General features: G+C 37.6%; 1 protein-coding gene across 7 annotated transcripts in view; it reads left to right on the forward strand.

Annotated features, from left to right (window-relative positions):
• The window catches only part of NCOA2 (nuclear receptor coactivator 2), a 168,691-nt gene that overhangs the window by 86,306 nt on the left and 62,166 nt on the right, over positions 1–20,219 (forward strand). For all 7 annotated transcript variants that reach the window (XM_044423977.1, XM_044423980.1, XM_044423974.1 and 4 more), the window contains exons 3-4: positions 11,465–11,569; positions 14,063–14,235. In XM_044423977.1, coding sequence (XP_044279912.1) covers positions 11,484–11,569; positions 14,063–14,235 — 259 coding nt within the window. In that variant the 5' untranslated portion in view covers positions 11,465–11,483. The remainder of the gene's footprint in view (positions 1–11,464; positions 11,570–14,062; positions 14,236–20,219) is intronic.

Here is a 20,219-nt window from a genome sequence, read left to right on the forward strand (position 1 = left end):
CTCAAGGATATGGCTTTCTTTATGGAATTGATCCATATCATAGTTGGTCAGATTCTTTATCTTCTGCTTTCATATTTCTCTAGCATTATTGTCTCTTCTAGAGAGTCTTGCCTTTTCATGAAATGTCCAAAGTATGACAGCTTTTGTTTCATAATTTTTACTTCCAGAGAAAGTTCTGGCTTGATCTGCTTTGTGACCCACTTGTTCTTCTTTCTGTCAGCCCAGCATATTCACAAAGTTCTCCTGTAGCACTGTATTTCAAATGTCTCTGTTTTCTTCTTGTCAGTTTATTTCACTGTCCAGCTTCCACATCTACAAATTGGGAATACAAGTGCATGGATGAACTTGGCCTTGGTCTCTGGTGAATAGTACTTATACTTGATTCTTTCTGGTTCTTTCTTTGATGCCTCCCAAATCTATCTTCTTCAAATTTCTTGGCTGTAGTTGCCTTCTGAAATGATGGTTGAGCAAAGGTATGCAAAATCTTTCACAATTTCTATTTCTGTGTGAGTAAAGTTGTGCAGTCATGATTTTTGTTTTTGTTTTTAAATGTTTGAAAAACAAACTGTACTGTCTTTGCAATTTCTTCTTTAACTTCTATCAGGAATAGTTTCAATTTTTTCATTGTTCCAATTACTGCTTTCTGTCATTAATATTGGTAACATCTGCATATTTCAAATTCTTGATGGATCTTCTGCCAATATTTGCTACTTCCTCTGATATAATACAATGTTGCTTGTGAAACATTTTGTGTACATGTTGAACAGAAAGGGACCTTGTCTGATGCTTTTGCTGATTTCTCCGTATTCTGCTCTGAGCATAGCTTCTTGTTTAGGTTATGCATCAGGACAGTCAAGTGCTGAGGCACACCCTTTTCTTCTAGAACTATCATTAGCTTCTTGTGATCTGCACAGTCCAAGGACTAGAGTGATTTTCTTCTGAAATTCTTAGGTGTACTCCAGATATTTATGATACGATCCTGAGTTCATTTTTCTCAGAATCCAGCTTGAATGTCAGGCATTTCTTATTTCACAATTTGTCTAATCCCCTTTTAAAATTATCCAAGTTGGTAGCAAGCTCCGTTGTTTAACTAAAAAGTGCTTACTTTTATTTGTCATGATTTTCCTACCATTCAACTTCATGGGATAAACCTAGATTCTAGGATTATAATGGAACATATTTATATCCATAATCCATAATGCAAAATTGTATACAATATTGAATAACTTCCATGATATGGATGACCGAATTCAGCAGTGCTAAACCTCAAGTCCAGGGGCAAAATACAGCACTCCTAGAGTCCTACTTTCCCCAACCACCTTTTTTTTTTTTTTTTGGGTGTGTGTGTTTTACCAGCGTTTGTGTAGTTTTCTTTCCCCGTCTCAAAAGGTTGAAATGAAACTGAAGGTTTTGTTACTGGCAGTATAAGTTTTAAGCTAAAATATACTTGCATCTTTTACATTTTAGTTCAGCACCTTTTGTCTTTGGCATGGTCTACCTCTGAAAAGTGACCACTGGATACTTCTCCAAAATTCAATTTGGCCCCCAGACCGAAAGATGTTCTGTGTCCCTGAACTCAGTTAGTTAGTATGAATGAATTTATCCAAGAGTGACTGGTTATGGATTTCTTATTTTATATTGCTCCCCCTTCCCTCATATCCTATCTTTTCCGTTCTTCTACCTGTTGTGTTTGGTGAAATTTCCTTGGTTTTTTTTGGTGCTCTTATTGAGATAAATTATTAAATGGTTGGGTGTATCTGTTGTTTAAGGCTGAATGTCACGCTCAGTTCTGCTTTCAGTTCAAGTTTCTTAAAGTGTGTTAGTATTTAAAATTTGTAAAATCTGAATAGTAATACTTGTAGTTAAAATACAGCTTTGTCCTAATCTTTAAAATTTCAGGTTGTGATAGTGAAATTTAAGATGCAAACTGGTACTATTTTAATGGTTTGTAATGATTTAACTTTACTGTTTCCTAGTCTTGAAGTAATGGTATGCATTTTTCATTTTATTTGAAAAGAACATCAAATGGTCTATCAATATCTATAATACTATGATCAGCTAGCAAGTATGATATATTAGTGTTTTAATTTTAATTTATCTGTAAGTTATTGAAAACAAACTCTAATGTACGACATTGTTTCTTTTAAGTTTTCTCAGAGAAAAAGAACATGGGATGTGCATTTACATCTGTTATATTCCTGTGCTAAGAAAGATTAGTTATTTGTTATAGGTGTGCAAAGCTTCATTTCATAAATCATGCTTGGTAGCTTATAGTGCACTGCCAAAAATCCCATAGCATGGGTATTATGTATTGGTAGGACTCAAAAGTATGAAACACTTAGCTCACCATATCTTGAATTGCTGTATAAATTCTTAGACAAGAGGAAAGTTATATTTAATATATTGGATTGGGCAACAAAGATCAATGACCTGTTGAAAAAGAATTCTGGGATGCTAAAAACAGCATGCCATAGTGGTTTTTGCATACAGTTAGTATGTAATTTGTGTACAAATTAAAGCTGTAGTTTTTCAATTTGCCTAGTTTGTAGTTAGTAGTTTAGAATGAACATATTGCTTTTGCTTGCACAGTAAATCCAAAATATCACATTTAGGAGGTTCACAATATTTTTAATGAAATGTTGTAGCTTGTAACAGCTATTCATGTTTAGGCAGAAGCCTGTCTGGCTGTGAAGTGCCTGCAACTTGAAGAACCTTTTCTTAATTTTTACACTGAATTTTTAAAATTACATTTCAACAAGTTGATGTTATACCTGTGCAGCATTTTGATATATTCAGGTTTAGGGCTGCTTATGCATAATTAAATCTATTTTATCTTTGGCTGAATTTTCATGCATCAGTGGATTGTAATGTAGGAAAGAAGGAAAGTTAAATTTTAAATCCAGAGGATAATGCATTCCAGTGACTGTTCTGAAAATGCAACAGTAATATTCAGTTGAATGTTTTTTTAAGTTGATGGCTATTAAAACCTTAATTGTAATTATAATTTTGGAGCATATTGAATTTAGTCTCATTTTCATGCACTACTGTGTAGTAAAATGTATATTAAATGACTTGGTAACACATTCATTCTTCTTCCCACCTTAGTTAAAATACTGGAGAAAAACTTGTTATTTCAGCAGTCTTGATATTGAATGTCTCAGTATAATGTGCTTATTTATAGTAACGTTATGAAATAACTGTACACATATAATCTCTGTAGTGCTCCTTGCTTCTCAGTAGTATATGTTCTGTATTTCAGCTGTAGTTTTATTGACATTTTGAATAAGTGTCTTAAACTAGCAGCAGGAAAGCTTTTGTTATGAAGTAGTATTATTAACAAGTGATACAGTGTCTACACACACACACACACATTTTTCTTTTTAAGAGTATTGAGTTTTGTTGCTGTGATTGTGACAATTCAGTTAAGAAGCATCTTGCATCAGTTGCAGAATGAGTGAAGACAGAATCACAATTTCTAATATTGCTCATAGAATGTACTTTTCTGTTATGGTGTTAAAACCGTCTTGCTATTTTGGGGCTTGTTAAAGGGGCTTACTGAAGGTGGTTGACGTAGCCTAATTTGTAAGCAGCTCTGTGAATACCTATATTAAGGACCTAGGTGTTTAGGAATACAGAAACTAGAAGCCATTTTTTGCTGTCGATGTCAGACTAGCTAATTTTTTCCCCTGGATAGCTTAAAGCAGCAAAATGATGCTTCAATTTGCCAATGCTGAAGTTCTGAAGATATGAAAGGAACCCCTTAAATGTAAAGACAGAGTTGCAGAAATGTGCTTTTAGGTATCAGTAATCCTTATCATGTCTTAGTCATGTATCTGACGGTTACATGGTAGTAAAGGGCTCCTGCTGCCCATTTGCAGTCTAATGTGTTTATTACATTGTCTTCCCAGTAGCTTCTGTGTGTTTGCCAAAAAAATCATGAGTATTATTGGTTTTCAGTCAGACAGTGGAAGGCATATCTCTTTTTCTCAAACACTGATCTAAAGTTGTTCTAATAAAAATCAGTATGAGAAATAGAGTGAATTGGAAGACTCTCTTAACATTTTTCGGCTTATGCAACATTAAATGCTAACTGAGGGATCATGGCTTTACATGAGGTAGGTCATATTCTAGCCATCTATTGAACAGAGCAGAAGAGGGGCTGAAAAGGAAAGCAAAAGGAAAGAATAAGGAGGATTGAACTAGATAAAGGTAAAGTTAAAGGTTTTCCCCTTGACATTAAGTCCAGTCATGCCTGACTCTAGGGGGTGGTGCTCATCTCCATTTCCTAGCCGAGGGAGCCAGCGTTTGTTCACAGACAGTGTCCGTGGTCATGTGGCTGGCATGACTAAACACTGAAGTACATGAAACGCTGTTACCTGCCCACCAAAGTAGTACCTTTTTATCTACTTGCATTTGCATGCTTTTGAACTGCAAGGTTGGCAGGAGCTGGGACGGAGCAACGGGGACTCATCCCATTGTGCAGATTCGAAGCAGTGACCTTTCCATCAACCAGCCTAGCAGCACAGCAGTTTAAACCACTGTACCACCTGCAGTCCCTTGAACTAGATAGTTCTACATAAATTAGTAAAATTAATATGCAAATAAGTAAGTCACAGGCTTTGGTTAAAGTTATTACTTTGTAGACAGGTGATCCTCAGAGGAACCTAATCTTGAACTGTAAAGAGTTTCTAACTATGTTAGAAACATACTAACTATGTTGTAAGTTAGTACTAACTATGTTACTATCTATGTTGTAAGCCGCCCCGAGGCTTCGGCGAATGGGGCGGCATAAAAATGTTTTAATAAATAAATAAATAAATAAGGTCAAAAGTAAAACTTTGAGCTGGGCCAATGACATTGTCAATGCTGGAAAAACCAATAGTGATGTCGGTTGTCTTGAAAATTTTGAATCAAAATGTTTTTCCATGCAAACTAAGAGGGTTTATAATTTGCATGGGAATATTTTTGACACTATAGTATAGTCAAAAGTGTTTATTTTACTTGCATTAGAAAACAAAGCTTTAAAAATTACTCTCTTGTGTATCAATGCACAAGTGCTTGACATGAAATATTTGAGCAGGTAAATTAATGTACACTGACTCTGACTTAAAAGTTATAATATAGAGATTTTATTGAATACAGGGCTTTTTTTGTCATAGAATGCACCGCAACGGTGTTCCGGCACCTTTTTTTCCAATGGATTTTACGAAGTGATTTTACGAAGATCAGCAGCAAACATCATTAACATAGTGCCTGCTGAGGGGGGAGCTGCTTTTGTGTCTGCTATCTGATAGTGAGATAAATGAGGGCACTGCTCGGCTTGGGAGTGGTGTGTGTGGTCGCGCGCAACATGAGTTCCGACACCTTTTTTTTTTCTTTTTTACCAAAAAAGCACTGATTGAATATATGTAACAATTTAAAGGCAATAGTTTCTCCTTATATTTTTCCCATTTTTAAGAAATAGAGGTACCAAAGGTATCAAGCTATTGACACACTAATACATTTGGCAGCTGAAAGAACTGTTCATGAATATGCTGACAACCACTCATCTACAGCATTGATCAGTATTCCTTGCCTCTTGCCTCTTATTGTAACTTACCTCTTACTGTATTTGCAATTGGGATCCTTTTTTATCATTAATGGTCTTACAGAATGGAAATTTGCTATAGAAAAATAAAGCTAGAAAATTTTCTGCCCCATATGTGCCTGCCACTTACATGCAGTTCCTGGTTTGGCATGTGTGTTCTGAACTAAGTGAAATTTTGCTGATTTCTAGGACAGAAATTAGCAAAGCTATACCAATAACTACATCTAATCATGTGTGTGTGTGTGTGTGAGAGAGAGAGAGAGAGAGAGAGAGAGGGAGAGGGAGAGAGAAGTTGTGAGAAGCACCTATCTTTTACTGAATCTATACTTTGACTTTTGTATTAAACTTTTTTTAATCTTCAGTGTGTACTTACGAATAGTTCTGTAGAGACAAGCTGCTAGCAACGAACCTTTATATCATTTTATGAATAGTGATGATTGTGTAGAGTGGAAGTTTTGAGTAGTCACAGATGTTTCAAAACAGTGAAGTTTGTAGGAGATTCATAGACTGTTCTTTATAAAATATTAAATATTCGTCCTGGGATAGAAAGGGGAATGCTGGTAACTTTGGTATTGGATGGTGTGCTTGTCTTGGCAGAATTACATCTCAAATTGGACAATGCATTTTAACATTCATATGTTTTCTGTTAAAATAGATGATAGAAAGGAATTGGTTGTGGTGCGGTGTGATGATTTACAAAACTCTGGTACATATGTGGTAACACTTTGTGTATGCAGTTTTCTTATTTTCTAGGAAGCTTTAGCAATGTTGCAGTTGAATTTTTTTATTTTATTAACTGAATGTTCTTCGCTTGACCATAACACGGTGACTTACTTTGGATAGCTGGATGCGTGTTTCTTTCTTTGCTACTTTTCAAACTATACACATGTTAAATTTTTGCCATGCAGCAGTGTATAAAATAAAGGATTCGTCCTCAGCTATATGAATTCTGCAACTGAAAAAATAGGCGGAGAAAATTGCTTTTAAGTTTTTCCATACGTATACAGTATTCATTCTATTTATAAATGCCTGTGGTCTCAGTATTACTTTTACACAGTGCAGTGGAACACTACTTCCATAGAAGTGAGATCTGCCCCTTTGGTTTTGACCAGTCTGTCTTGGTTTCTCCTAATCCCTTCACCATGCAACACTTCTGGTGTTGCAGCAAATACTCTGCAGTAGAAATCATCATCATAATAAAGCTACTGCTAGATTAAAAATTCCAACAACCTCAAGCATGCTAACTTTTGGAAAGATGGGGATCTTTCATTGTTTGACTTGTAGCTGAGATTTAACCCCACATTTTTGTTTTTTTATTTTCAGTTAAGCTTCATTTTATCTCCTTACACCGTTGTTGTTTGTTTTTCAGCTCACCTTCTCTCTCCCTTTTCTTCTGCTATGCCAGTTGCTTCAATATAAGCAACTGGCATAGCAGTTGCTTATATTCCTTACTTTTACTCCAGTATTCATTCTAGTTCTCAGTTATTAGATTGGCCCTGACATGCATGGACTTTTCTTGAATGAAAATTTTAACCCAGCCACTGGGAATCAGGAATAATACCACAGCATCATATTTGGATTAAAAATATATTGTGAGAAGCCTAGCATAACCACAAAGTGTGACAGCTGCATCTTCCAAGAATTGGACATAACAATATTTGTCACAGTTGTGAACATGCTGAAGAACATATTGGCATATCATTGCTATAGCATTTTGATACTCCACACATACACACTTATTGTTGGGTCAAATGGGAATGGAGGAAAATTTCAGTCATCTGTTAAGCACTGCTGAAATACTTTTCTAAATTGTCTTTTTCTGATGTGTTTGTCCGTTAACATCTCCCCAGTATTTTTTAATTCAACACATATCCATTGGGATTATATACTTAGTGTCACTTTATCGCTTTATTGTTTTTAGCCAACAAGCTTCACTGGTTTTTTTCTATCAGATATAAAACAGATACCAAGTTTCCAAGAAGCACCCTATTGAGATGTACTTGAGGGTCTTATAAAATCCTAGACCTAGATCAACAAAAAACTAAAAACCTGCAAAGGCTGCTGCATGTGTTTTTCACCAGCCCATTCATTCTCTTTCCAATCAGGACATCTTGGAATAAAAATGATCCTTCCTATATGAATAAGTATTCTGCTGTCTCCAGGAAAAAACCCATTTGCAATTAATAAAGTAAACATTGCAATTTTACAAATTTCCTTTCGTTTTCAGGCTTTTTCTAAGAGTGTAAGCTTGAAATTTGCCCTGCACTATGATCTCTTTGGCTGTATTTCTGCGGTGGCACCCGACCTATGGAATGCGCTCCCCAGAGAGGTCCGCCTGGCGCCGTCATTATTTGCTTTTCAGTGCCAGGCGAAGACCTTTTTATTTAAAAGTTATTTTAACTGTTAATTTATTATTATTGTATTTATAGATTTTAATGTATAGCCGAGATGGTACCAGTTTTTAAATTATTGATTGTATTTTTATGTTTATTTTATGGATATTGTGAGCCGCCCCAAGGCTTTGTTGCAATGGGGGCGGCATAGAAATGTTTTAAATAAATAATATTAGTTTATTGTCCTGTACAGGAAATATTAATGATGGTATAGGAGCTTTTTAGTATGCTTCAAATATATTCTTAGAGTAATTCTTATAACAGTCTAGTCATGTAGGTCAGTGTTATCACCATACTGAAGAAAGACTGAGGTGGTGGTACTAATACACAAATGCAGACAGAGAGAGAGACTTGCTGAAGCTATCTAGTGTGTTCATGGTTTGAACCAGGGTTTATTTATTTATTTATTATTTATCTATTAAAACATTTTTATGCCGCCCCATTCGCCGAAGCCTCGGGGCGGCTTACAACAAAAAATTTAAAATAACATTTTAAAATATATACAATAAAATACAAATATACACTATAAAACAAGCATCCCTGGCATCCCTGGAACAAGCATCCCTGGAACAAGTTTCCCTGGCATCCAGAGCCAATTACTGCACTTTTGTTCTTAGAAGCAGATACAACTGATTTCAGTGGTACTTAGGTGACTTTACATAGAATTGCAGACAGCTGTACAAGACCAGTTTAAATAATCCAAAAAAGCAATGTAAGGATTGATATAAATTAGACTGTGGAATTTAGGCATCAAACTCCTCCCCCCCATTTTCACATCTGAAATTACTTGAGTTACGTATAATTCTTATTCTTAGCTGCAGACCCCACAAATAGCTTGGTCAGCCACCACCACACTATTCCCTGCTGCCCAAAAATTTCTCTTAACTCCAGATAGCATGCAGAGCATTTTCCCCAACCACTGCTACCATGAAGAAAGTGATTTGTATCGAGATCTTTGGTGGAGTGTGTACATGTACGCATGTGTGCGTGATTGCCTTTCAATAGTTAAATATTGATGTGTACTTATTTTATAGTACACGCTATTCAACAACAACAAATTCTCAATAGATATATTCATTTTCGTAGTATAAGATAACTTGTAAGTATGGAGCAGGGCTTCCATATGTACTGGACTACAATCCCCATCATGTCAAGCCAGCACTGATTGTGCTGGCTAGAGGTGATTGTAGCTGTACCATGACACATTTGGAGGGCACTGCATGGTGGAAGACTTGTTCAAGGTGAGACAAAATAACTGCTCATTCAATACTCTAGTAAATTATTATTATTACTACTACTATTACTAGCTTCCATTACTGATCTGTTTGTATTTTCTCGTCCTCCAAGTTTCTTACTTGTTCATGTTTCAACTTCATAATAACATTGATGGCTGAGACAAAGCAACTATTCAAGGTCACATACTAAGAAATTTGCAAAAGAGAATAGCAAATGGTCTGTTGTGAGTGTGCATGCATACAAAATAAACTGTAACGGGAGGAAATTTCCAGAAATGGAAGACAAAATTTGAGACACTAATGGAGGAAGCCTTTGAAACCTATGAAATCATTGACTTCAAATGAGATTCATCGCAGGATTTCCCATATCCACATTATCACCCAATTAATTTAAAAGAAACACCACCAGGTTATAGGGTTACCCTTTGCTCCTGAGCTGTTCTTACAGTTTTTAAATCTTCCTCAACTGCTTTTTTGCCATTCTGCAGGCTGGGATGAACAAACAGGTATCATATCAGTACATGTAGGTCCCTCTACCCAAGACAAATAGAGCATCAAGGGCAGATAAATCTGGAAAATAGTGTGTAGGACAGGCCTGAATTTCTCTTCCACTACCTTCTTACCATTTATGTAACTGCTACACACAAATCCCTTGTCAAGTTTTAAGTGAGGTGTTCCAATCATGACAGAGTTGCACCCTTAAAGAGGTAGCAAATGGCAAGTTGTGGGATGACTTATACCTGGGGTATGCAACATGCTGCCCTCCCGCTTTCTATTTTCTAATCATTGGCCATGCTGGCTATGGTTTATGGGTAATCCAAAGTGTGGAGGCCATAGGTTGCCTACCCTGAATTATATATCATACCCAATATGGCTGCATTCATGTTATTATCAATAACAGATTATAACAGTCTAGTCATAAACAGTCAGTTGGGGGGGTTCAGGCCCCCCAGAAATGTGTCTGCGCTAGACAAGTGTGGGGAGAGGATCAGGGCTCTGGGAGCAGGGTTTTAGAGGTACTGCAGGGACTGACAGGACTCCTACAGAGAGGGGCCAGGTATCAGGGAGGATGGGAGGAAGGAGGAGGCTGGGAACTCCAAGGAAAGGAAGTGGTGGGAAGGAGTTGAGGTGCATGTACACCAGTGCTAGGAGCATGGGTAATAAGCAGGAAGACCTGGTGGGAATCACAGAAACTTGGTGGGATGAAAGGCAAGTCTGGAATGTGAACATAGAAGGGTATCACCTTTTTAGAAAGGACAGGAAGGGAAAGAGGGGTGGGGGCGTGGCTTTATACGTCAGGCAAGGGATAGGATGCAGTGAGATAGAATGCAGCACAGATGGGGATTCGGTAGAGGCAGTCTGAGTGAAACTTAGGGGTTTTGACAGGGAAGGAGACCTGACAGTGGGGGTGTGTTATCGCCCTATAGGTAAACTTGAGACCCTGGATGATGTCCTGACAGGCCAGATAATTGGTGGTTCTTTTACTATAAGAGCCTAAACAAATATACCTCATATATATGCTTCATATGTATTTAAACCTGCTATCTTATACAGCTTTCCTTACCTAGGAGAAGGTATTATTGAGTAGATTTAACTTCTGAAACCTACTAGACAGGATTGAACTTGATATTTCTGTGGCATCTCAATAGTAACAGGACTTTTAAACTGGTTTTGCTTGCTTATTTTTCTTGCTTGCTTGTTTGTTTTTTAACATCTGCCATTATTATCAGGCTTATTGACACAATAGAATCCTCTTGACCCTTTGATGTGTAGCAGTTCTTCAGGGCATGCTTGCTTGAAAGATTAAAAAGATTTATTCCAAAAGGAAAGTGAAGCAGGAACTCTTGCCTTTTGCAAATTCTGAAATGCCAGTAGGCCTGCATTATGATAAAGGGTTTGGTTGTTTCTGAAACCACTCACTTGTGTGTTATACTGCTGTGCTTTGGAAATTCAGAAACTGAACTATTCTATATAAAGCATACTAATTTTCAAGCTGGAAACAATTAAACTGGCTACTGTGCATAACTCGATTATTCTAAATATACTTTTAAGTATTCTTGCCGAAATATTAAATAATTTTCAGTCTGTGGTTTATTGTTTGTTGTATACAGTACAACATAAAGTATATATACTCAGTCTTTTGAGGAAACTGAATTATAGATAGTGTAAAGTGATTAATGAAATCTTATGTACTGAAATAACCAAGACATCTTTACCCTGTTCATTATATTCTCTTCCTTCTCTTTCAGTTGCTGATATGTGTTTAAGATGAGTGGGATTGGTGAAAATTCCTCTGACCCCACCCGGGCAGAGTCAAGAAAACGCAAGGAATGTCCCGATCAGCTTGGACCCAGGTTAGTTACAATGCTTTGGAGAATCCCGGAAGCTCATACATTCTGTAAGAATTTACATGCAAAAATACAGTGTGCAGGGGAATGAATTATTAAGTTGCCATTATTGCTGCACAAATATGTCTTTGCCTTGTTACATTGCTAAATCACAATACAGTGTCTTCTCTGACAGTTTTTTATTTTTATTTTTTTTGTGGCGGGGGAAGAAATGAAAAGAGGTTGAGTGAACATCCTCAGTTAAGTTTTTATTTGAAGGGTTTGGCCTTCCAATTACTATAAAATTTGTTAAGCTTTATCAATTTATTTTAAAAATGCCAAATGTTTGACTTCTACGTTCATTCTATCATCCAGTGATTTTTTAAATAAGTATTAATTTTCAAACACTTCTTAAAAGTTTTCTGACATCACTTGGGGAAAAAAAGAGAATTTTTCACCATTGAAGTGTTGGGTAATCTTTAGAAGCCGCATGATCAAAGTTGCATGTTTTCGCAGTGCAATACTTATGAGTCTATGTGGATACAGCTCTCATGTTCTTACTTGGTGGAACCATGTAAGTGTGTGGCTGCTGTCATGTATGGCTGCTAATTATCTTATCAGTTCAAAGAAAGGCTAGTTAAAGCAACCCCCTCATATGCTGGGTGGCTGCAGGAGTAGAATGTGAATACCTCTACACTATTGCTAAGGCAAGTAACAGTTTCAGTAGTGAGCTACTGGCTCAGGCCCTCAGCAAGAACATGGAAAATGGAATCCTGTAGAGACATCTTTAAAAGTAGTGAAATGAATCATGCAGGGAGCTCCACCCACAACTGCATTGGGTTTTGCACCCTGATTGCTGTGTGAGGAAACCTACATGTGTGCATCTATATGCCTAAAGGCCTTCTTGCTGTAGGTGTGGCTGCTTTGTGCTTGGGGACCTATGGCACAGATTTCATTATGACACGCTTTGCGGGAAGGTTGATTGGCCAAGCCCTGCTCCTGCTCACCAGAATAGACCTCATGAGAGTGCTTGTTCCGGAAGATGGGGACAGTTTTTGAGAGATTCAGAGAAGAAAGTCTTTTTGTGTGACTCACAGAAAGTCTCGGAGCTCTTGAATTCCTACAGCATTTCCTGTCCTCTCACAGGAAGGCAGGGCAGACAGATCTTAGCATCTTAAAAATCTTAGCAGCAAGAAGGAGAAATGTTCAAATCCTAAGGTCAGTGGGAATTTGTGCTGTGTATAAGATTTACAGGCCTCAGAGCATATGTGAGTAATAGTTCAGGCTTCTCTTTTCCAAAGTTCATAGGCACCTGGCAAAAACATTTTATAGGCATTTATACATACATACATACATACATACATACATACATACATACAGTAAAATAATGAATCATAGAAGAACTGACCATAAAATCAGCCAGTTTCTTGAAGGCATTTGTTATTTATGTTTAAGAAATGTTTCATGTTGTGAGCCGCCCTTCATGTTGTGAGCCACCCCGAGGCTTCGGCGAATGGGGCGGCATAGAAATTTTCTAACTAACTAACTAACTAACTAAATAAATAAATAAAATCAAAGATTCTGACTTGATCTTTTGGTGCTTGAGTCCTTTCATTCAATACAGTGCAGTGTGTATTCTGCCACAGAACCTGCCAGAAAAAGCTAAAATATGTGACCCGTATATACAGTATACAAATCAGGCAAATGTATATATGTTGCCTTTTGTTTGCATAATAATTGCTAGTCTAGAGGAATTTTAAAGACCCTTTTTGAGCACAGAGGACTCATCACCCAGCTAGAAGGAAACAAATTCAGCCTGGCCAAAACTTCTAAGGTTTTGGCCAGCAGCATATTCTGCGCACTTGAAGTTGCACACAGCCTCGATATCTAGAAATCATTTTTGTTTGTTTGTTTTTAAGCCCTTGTTAAGTTTCTCAGGATCACTTGTGGAAATGTAGAACTGCCTAAAAATGGAGTGATTTGCCATTGAAATGCAGACTTTGATATTGTGGCTTAAATGATTTCCAAATCCCACCTAACAGCATCTCATCCTTGCTACAAAATTATTTGAATGTACAGGTCAGAAGTAATTCATAAAGTAATAGCTTAACTGAATCAAAATGATTTTTTCTGCATTCTTTAGGCAGAAAGGTTTCCCCTTTTTGGGAGCATCGCAGGTAACATCAGTCATATCAGTGGACAGATAATGAAACCAAGAAAGATCTGTTTACAGTGATATTCAGTGTTGTTCTATGCATTAAGATCTTCTTATCAAATACCCTAGAAAACCACCATAAACTTAAGAGGTTAAACTTTGAGTGGTATGAGTGGGTGTTTGTTCATTTTTTTTCCATATTTACAGATTTGGAAATAAGTTGTAAATATAAAATATTTATATTAGAGAAATGAGTGTCATTTGGGGGTTACATTTTACATTTACACCACTTTTATTAAAAATTCCATTTTTCATTTTGACCTGTAGATTTCTTCAAAAGTTTCATTTTTAAATATTTCTTCCAGTCCTAAAAGAAGCACTGAAAAACGTAATCGCGAGCAAGAGAATAAGTACATAGAAGAGCTTGCAGAGCTGATTTTTGCTAATTTTAATGATATTGACAACTTCAACTTCAAACCTGACAAATGTGCAATCTTGAAAGAAACTGTGAAGCAGATTCGTCAAATAAAAGAACAAGGTAAAGAAAATGTTCCTAAATGCCTTAATGTTTGAACGTGCCTGTCCTCCTACTGCCACATAGAACTGAGATGCAGCTTCAGATTCCTTGGCATCCCATTCTATAAATTGATAGTATTATTTTGTTTACACTTTTAAAATTGGCATTTCATACTGTTAGACTGTTGATATCAGATTCAAACATTTAGAATGTAATGAGCTATTCTCTGCGTATTCTATTAAATGGACTTCTTTAGTATAGTTGCAGGGTTTTACAATTTAACCTAGTTTGGAAGATTCTGAAGTGTGGGATCTATAGTTGCTTTACAGTTCAGTATATACAAAAGTAAAAAAATATATATGTTTACTAAATATCCCTGAATGCCAAATTACAGCATTACATCTTGGGATACCTTAAGATTTATTGTGAGAATGTTTTGGTGAGTTAGATACTTTAAGTGGATAGGGCTGGGATTCTTTTCTGCAGAACCAAAATATATACAAAATAAGAACTGTGACCCCTTCACAATAACAACTGCTATGATAACATTATCTGTCTAGCTGTCTTGTGCTAACTGGTATTAATAGATAGTGTTATCACAGTGATAGTGTTTCACTGTGTTGAATGTGTTGTTCAGCTTACAAATGTCACCAGTTTACTATCTGTTGCACTTCAAGCTCTTTTGGCTTCAGCATTTCGGGGTTTTTTTCCTTTATCTAGCTCTATCATTACACATGCACACATGTTTGTGGGGCTTTGTATATGCATGTGCACAAGGATGTGTGTGTACCTATCTATCTCTAAATATAACATGCTTGCTAGCTCGTTGTTGTTGCTAGTCTCGAAGTCCTGTCCGACCCATCGCGACCCCATGGACAACATTCCTCCTGGCTTTCATGTCCTCCACCATCCCCCGGAGTCCACTTAAGCTCATGCACTGCTTTAGTGACTCCATCTAGCCACCTCATTGCTAGCTAGTACAGGTCCATAAAATACGTGCCATACTGCATGTATTTGTCAGTTCTGGCAAAATCAGAACATTTCTGGATTTGTTTAGTGTTCTTTGATCTAATAGCAGACAGAAAGCGATCTATGAAGTAAACTTTATGTGGAATAATTGAGTGAAATTTATGTTCTATAGTTCCTGCAAAAATGGGAGTTTACCAACCTGCGCTTGATAGACAAATAGCTAAAACTCTGTTAAGTCACTCTGTGCCTCAAGGACCTGTGTTGGAACTTGTGCTTTTTACTACATAAAATTCTGAAAAACAAGACTGGTGAGGTGGCAAAGTTTGCAGAAGTTAGAAGTCCAGAAGAATATCTTCAAACTAGGTGACATTCACTGGAAGTGCAGACTCATGGCAAGTTAGGACAGATGTATCATTTGTTCTACACTTGTGAACAATTGATTCAGAATTCTAGCCCTAGAAAGTGATTTCAAGATCTTGGCCTTATAGAAAATGTCAGCCCAGTGTGTTGTGACAAGAAAAATCCATGTTCAATATTTATTAGGAAAAGGCTTATGCTTGCAGGTCTGGGTGAGGAAGACACTGGTATAAGGTGTTGGGCATGAATTTCAAAAGGCTGACTTAAGTGAATACAAGTCTCCACCAATATTAGCCATTCCTTCACTTTCTTTTTCTTTTGCCTGGTCATAATACATTATTGAAATATATAAGGCCTACTGATGCATATATTACTGCATCTGTGTGTGTCCAGTGCAGGTTTCATGCTGCTTCTGAGGTGCTTGCTTCTGCAGTTCAGCCAGTAGATTTCACAAGCCATAACAGCTCAACAGGAACACATAATGTTACTGAAAATTTACTTGACAGTAGTAGGAGTTAACAGCTTGGTAGCATTATCATTGCACTGGGATGGTAGTCAATCTGCTAAATGCTATGTACTTTTAAAACAGGCCTTCCCCTCCCTCTCCTTTAGTAACAGTGTTGTGATCATGTAGAATAATAAGAATAATGTTTTTTTAAAATGGCTCCAGTTTGGCAACCAGTGAAGACTGCCTGGTTTACTGTATCTATGAATATTTAGGATATAGATTAGTTGCCTTTCCCCTATCCTGCAGGTTTATTCCATTCAATAATCTTATATCATTGTATTAAATGATTGATTTAAATAGGTATATCTGACTTTTCCCTCTAAAGCATGCAGTTTCTCATGAGGGCCATGCCAAATTTCAGCTTGAATTTCTTTTCAGAGAGCTTATGGCTATTAGGTAAGGAAAAAGAGAGGGAAGAGGGAAGCAACCTAGGGCAGGGGTCCTCAGACTTTTTGAATAGGGGGCCAGCTGAAAGGCTGCAGTGACTGTCACGGGCCAGTGAGGGGGGGGTGCCTGGGGGCAGGCCGGTGAGGTGCCATCGGGCATGCGCGAAGAGGCATCGGGCGCAGTGGCTCACTCGCTCAGAGATCTCCCAGTGAGTCCAAAACCATCTCCAAGTGAGCAAGCCACCACCACGCTGCCCGCGCTGCAAGGCAGCGGCGAGTGCACACATACAGGAGACAGGTGGCGGCGGCGGCTTGCTCACTCAGAGACCATCTCCAAGCGAGCAAGCCACCACCTCCCTACCCGCGCAGCAAGCGCGCATGAGTGGCGAACGGCGGCGCGGGCCGAATGGATGGCCAGGGCAGGCTGGATCCGTCCCGTGGGCCGTAGTTTAAGGACCCCTGACCTAGGGCTTCAATCATCTGCCTGAGAAAGCTTGGGGAGGGCAACATACCATAGCTTAAGTAAACCATAGAGTAGCATTACATGCGAATCAGGCCAGTATCTTGATTGTCCAAGGATGCACTTTGTATTCTTCACACTTTCCTTAGTCTCATGTGCTAAAACTTGTTTAATTAACCTGTTTTGATGAAAAGAACTTATTCAAGAAAATGTTAGTGATAGAGTGCCTTAGAGACAGGTGAGCTAAATTCTGTTAATGTCCTTTCAGCATTCTTAACCACCCCCACATTTTTTAGTATCTCAGTTCTGTCACCAGTACTTTGTCACTGAGTTGATCGGCTTGTTTTTCAGGGTAAGTTTAATGGTCCAGGAAGTAGAATGTATAAGGATCTCATCTTGTGGTCATGTGACATTGCATATTGTTTCTCCGATGCCCTGGTTGGGCTTTTGAACAGCATGATGTTCACTCTTACGTAGAGATAATGATGCTACTGTAAGGAAATTAGCTTGTGTCTTTTGGTGCCCATGTATTTTCTCTTCCTCCTCCTTTTCCTGCTTCTGGACCAATGCAACAACTGTCTCCCATCAGTTCCCAGGTTCCTCACCCAAATTCTGTATTGGTGTTTAGCTCCATAAAAGCACAATTGTGTGGCTGCTTGAGTAGCTGGACTGTTCTTTCATCTTCAAATGTAAAATAGGAAATGTTTGTGTGTGTGCTTTTCAGAGGAAGAAACTGGTATGCAGAGAACCAAGATGGCTTAGCAGTCCTAGTCTTTCTTGGAAACAGACATGTGAACCTTTCCTATTTAAAGACACCCAGTCACTTCTAAGAGCATTTGTATGACTAGGTGGAATCCTGAACATATTTAATCTGAAATACGTATTCTTGAGTTCATTGGGACTTACAGAAGTGTACTTAGGTGCTACAGAAGTAGAGAATGTAAGTCCATTTTTATCATTCTCTGCTCAATGAGTTGCTTGTCTCATTGAGACTTGTTTAATGTTTTAAACAAATTCTTTGGGGTTTTAGTGATGAAACAAGTAGACATTTTTTTAAAAAGAGAGAATGAAAACACTGCAACGTCTGTTTTAAATATGCAATTATGTGGTTTTATTTTTTTTTCTTTTCTGCTTTTTGTTTTAATTCTGAGTGATATATTTCAGAAAGAAATAAAACAAGAGTGACTTTGCTAAACATACTCCTAAAAAGTGTTACTGTAGCCATTTAGGTAGTTCAACAACAGACAGAAGAGCTTTAAAAGGCTTTCATCTTCTATTGCGTATCAAAGCTTTTGAGTTAAATGTCCAGTTAACTTGGTTTTATAAGCTGTTTTGCCTTGAGAGTTACTAATTTTCTGACATTATAAACCACATTTAGGCAATGCAAAAGACTAGTTTTTCATCTGTCACTGATAAAAGGAAATGCTGCTGTTTATTTATACAGTTAGTTTGGTAAGTGTGAAATTACATGTTGGTGGAGTTGTATAACTTGGAGATGAGTTGTCTTGTTGATTACTTGAACAGTTTTTGCTTTTTTTTAAAACTTTCACTGAAAGCAATCTCAGGATTTAGGGTAAATGTAACTTTGTTTCCACTTATGAGAGACTTGATGATTTAAATGTTTTAAAGGCCATGTGCAATCCTGTAGAAGCTATGTTATTTAACCATAATTCTTTGGTGCAACATATATGGATTTGTATACAAAGTTGCAATATTCTTATTGATGCCACATGTAAGAATACAGCCTAGTAATCATTCCACAGTCCGTAGGAACATTTAAAAGGTTACTACTGATCAGAGTGTATTGTTGCAACTGAAATTCAGCATGAGAAATATGTGGGAGGCAATTAGTTTAGTCATCAGCAGTGACTGGTGTTAAATAGCAAACAGTAGGTCGTATTCTGCTATGCAATCTTTCAGTTTGCATCACTGGTCAACAATTACTTTAAACTAATGGTCATGTTTTTGATACATGGAAAAACATCTCCAACAACCTAAATAAGATTAGGAGACTGGAAATATTGAACAGGGTATCGCTTCCTTTTTTTCAAACCATGGTTTTCAGTTCTGGTTTATAGGCACACTGTACTTTAAACAAATCAGAGTTTGCCTAATTGAGAATAACCTGAAAATCCAGAACAGAATTAGAATGGGGGGGGGGGCATTCAAACTTATTACTCTGCTCTGACAACCAGAACATAGTTGCCTTTGCCTATAGAACAATAGTAAGAAATTCCTTTGTATTGGGAGCTATCCTGAGAGTTGTATGAGAAACCAGATTAGAATTTTGGGAACAAAATGACTATTCTACTGCTACATCTGGATCGGTTGGGGCACGATTGGGGCTCTCCAGATGTGTTGGCCTATAACTCCCATGATTTCTCACCATTGGCTATTCTGGCTAGGACTGTTGACCTTGAAGGCCAAACATCTGGAGGGCCACAAGTTTCCCACCCCTGAATTGGATATATACTTGATTTTGTAGCTGCAGGTTCTACTGAATAAATAGTATTGTGCCATTTTAAATGGATTTGTTTGGTATAATTCCCTTAAAATATAGCTTTGTTATTTGCTCCCTAATGGTTGCCACTTGAGGCCATTATCTACCTTGACTTGTTTTTTATGCTTCTGAGTACACACATTCAATATAAGTGTGCATGCCTTTATAGTTCTGCAGTGTCAAAAAGGGACACTGGAAGACCAGCATTGGAATGTTAACCAGATTCATATCCTACCTTTCTTTCAGGAAACATTATGGTCCTATTCAGGTGTTTGGTATTTGAACAGGCCAATTCATGAGAAGAGAGAGGGTGAGCTCTAGTGTTACCCTCTCACACTCAGATCCTGGAGGGAGCCTCTGTGTCCCTGTAGCCATGGAAGATACCATACAAGTCAGAATAATGCTTTTCTAGTGTACTGACTCACGCCTGGCTAGGATTGTTCTGTGACTCTTGCAGTCTGATACCTTACATCATTCCTGGATTTCCATCCTTATTCAACACTTTTCAGAAGACATAACTACATTCTTCCTTGATAACTCACCTAGATTTCTGGCAGATTTCTCACAACTACAGGCTGCTTAGCTTTAGGCTGGATTCTTTTTTTCAAAGTAAATTAGATGTCTGAGGCTTCTACCATGAGTTCAGATCAAAACCCTAACTTTTGCCAAGCTTCAGAAAGCATTTTGAATTCACTACATATACACTCCCCATAAAGTTAATGATTTAGGGATGCTGTGGATCCTGTGGTAGCATGAAAGCTAGCATGGTACACTGGTTGGAGTGATGGACTGGGGACTTGGAAGATCCAGATTCTAGCAGCTGGT

The sequence above is a fragment of the Varanus komodoensis genome, unplaced genomic scaffold, assembly GCF_004798865.1.
Source record: "Varanus komodoensis strain SLA01 unplaced genomic scaffold, ASM479886v1 scaffold14_1, whole genome shotgun sequence".
NCBI classification, from domain to species: Eukaryota; Metazoa; Chordata; class Lepidosauria; order Squamata; family Varanidae; genus Varanus; species Varanus komodoensis.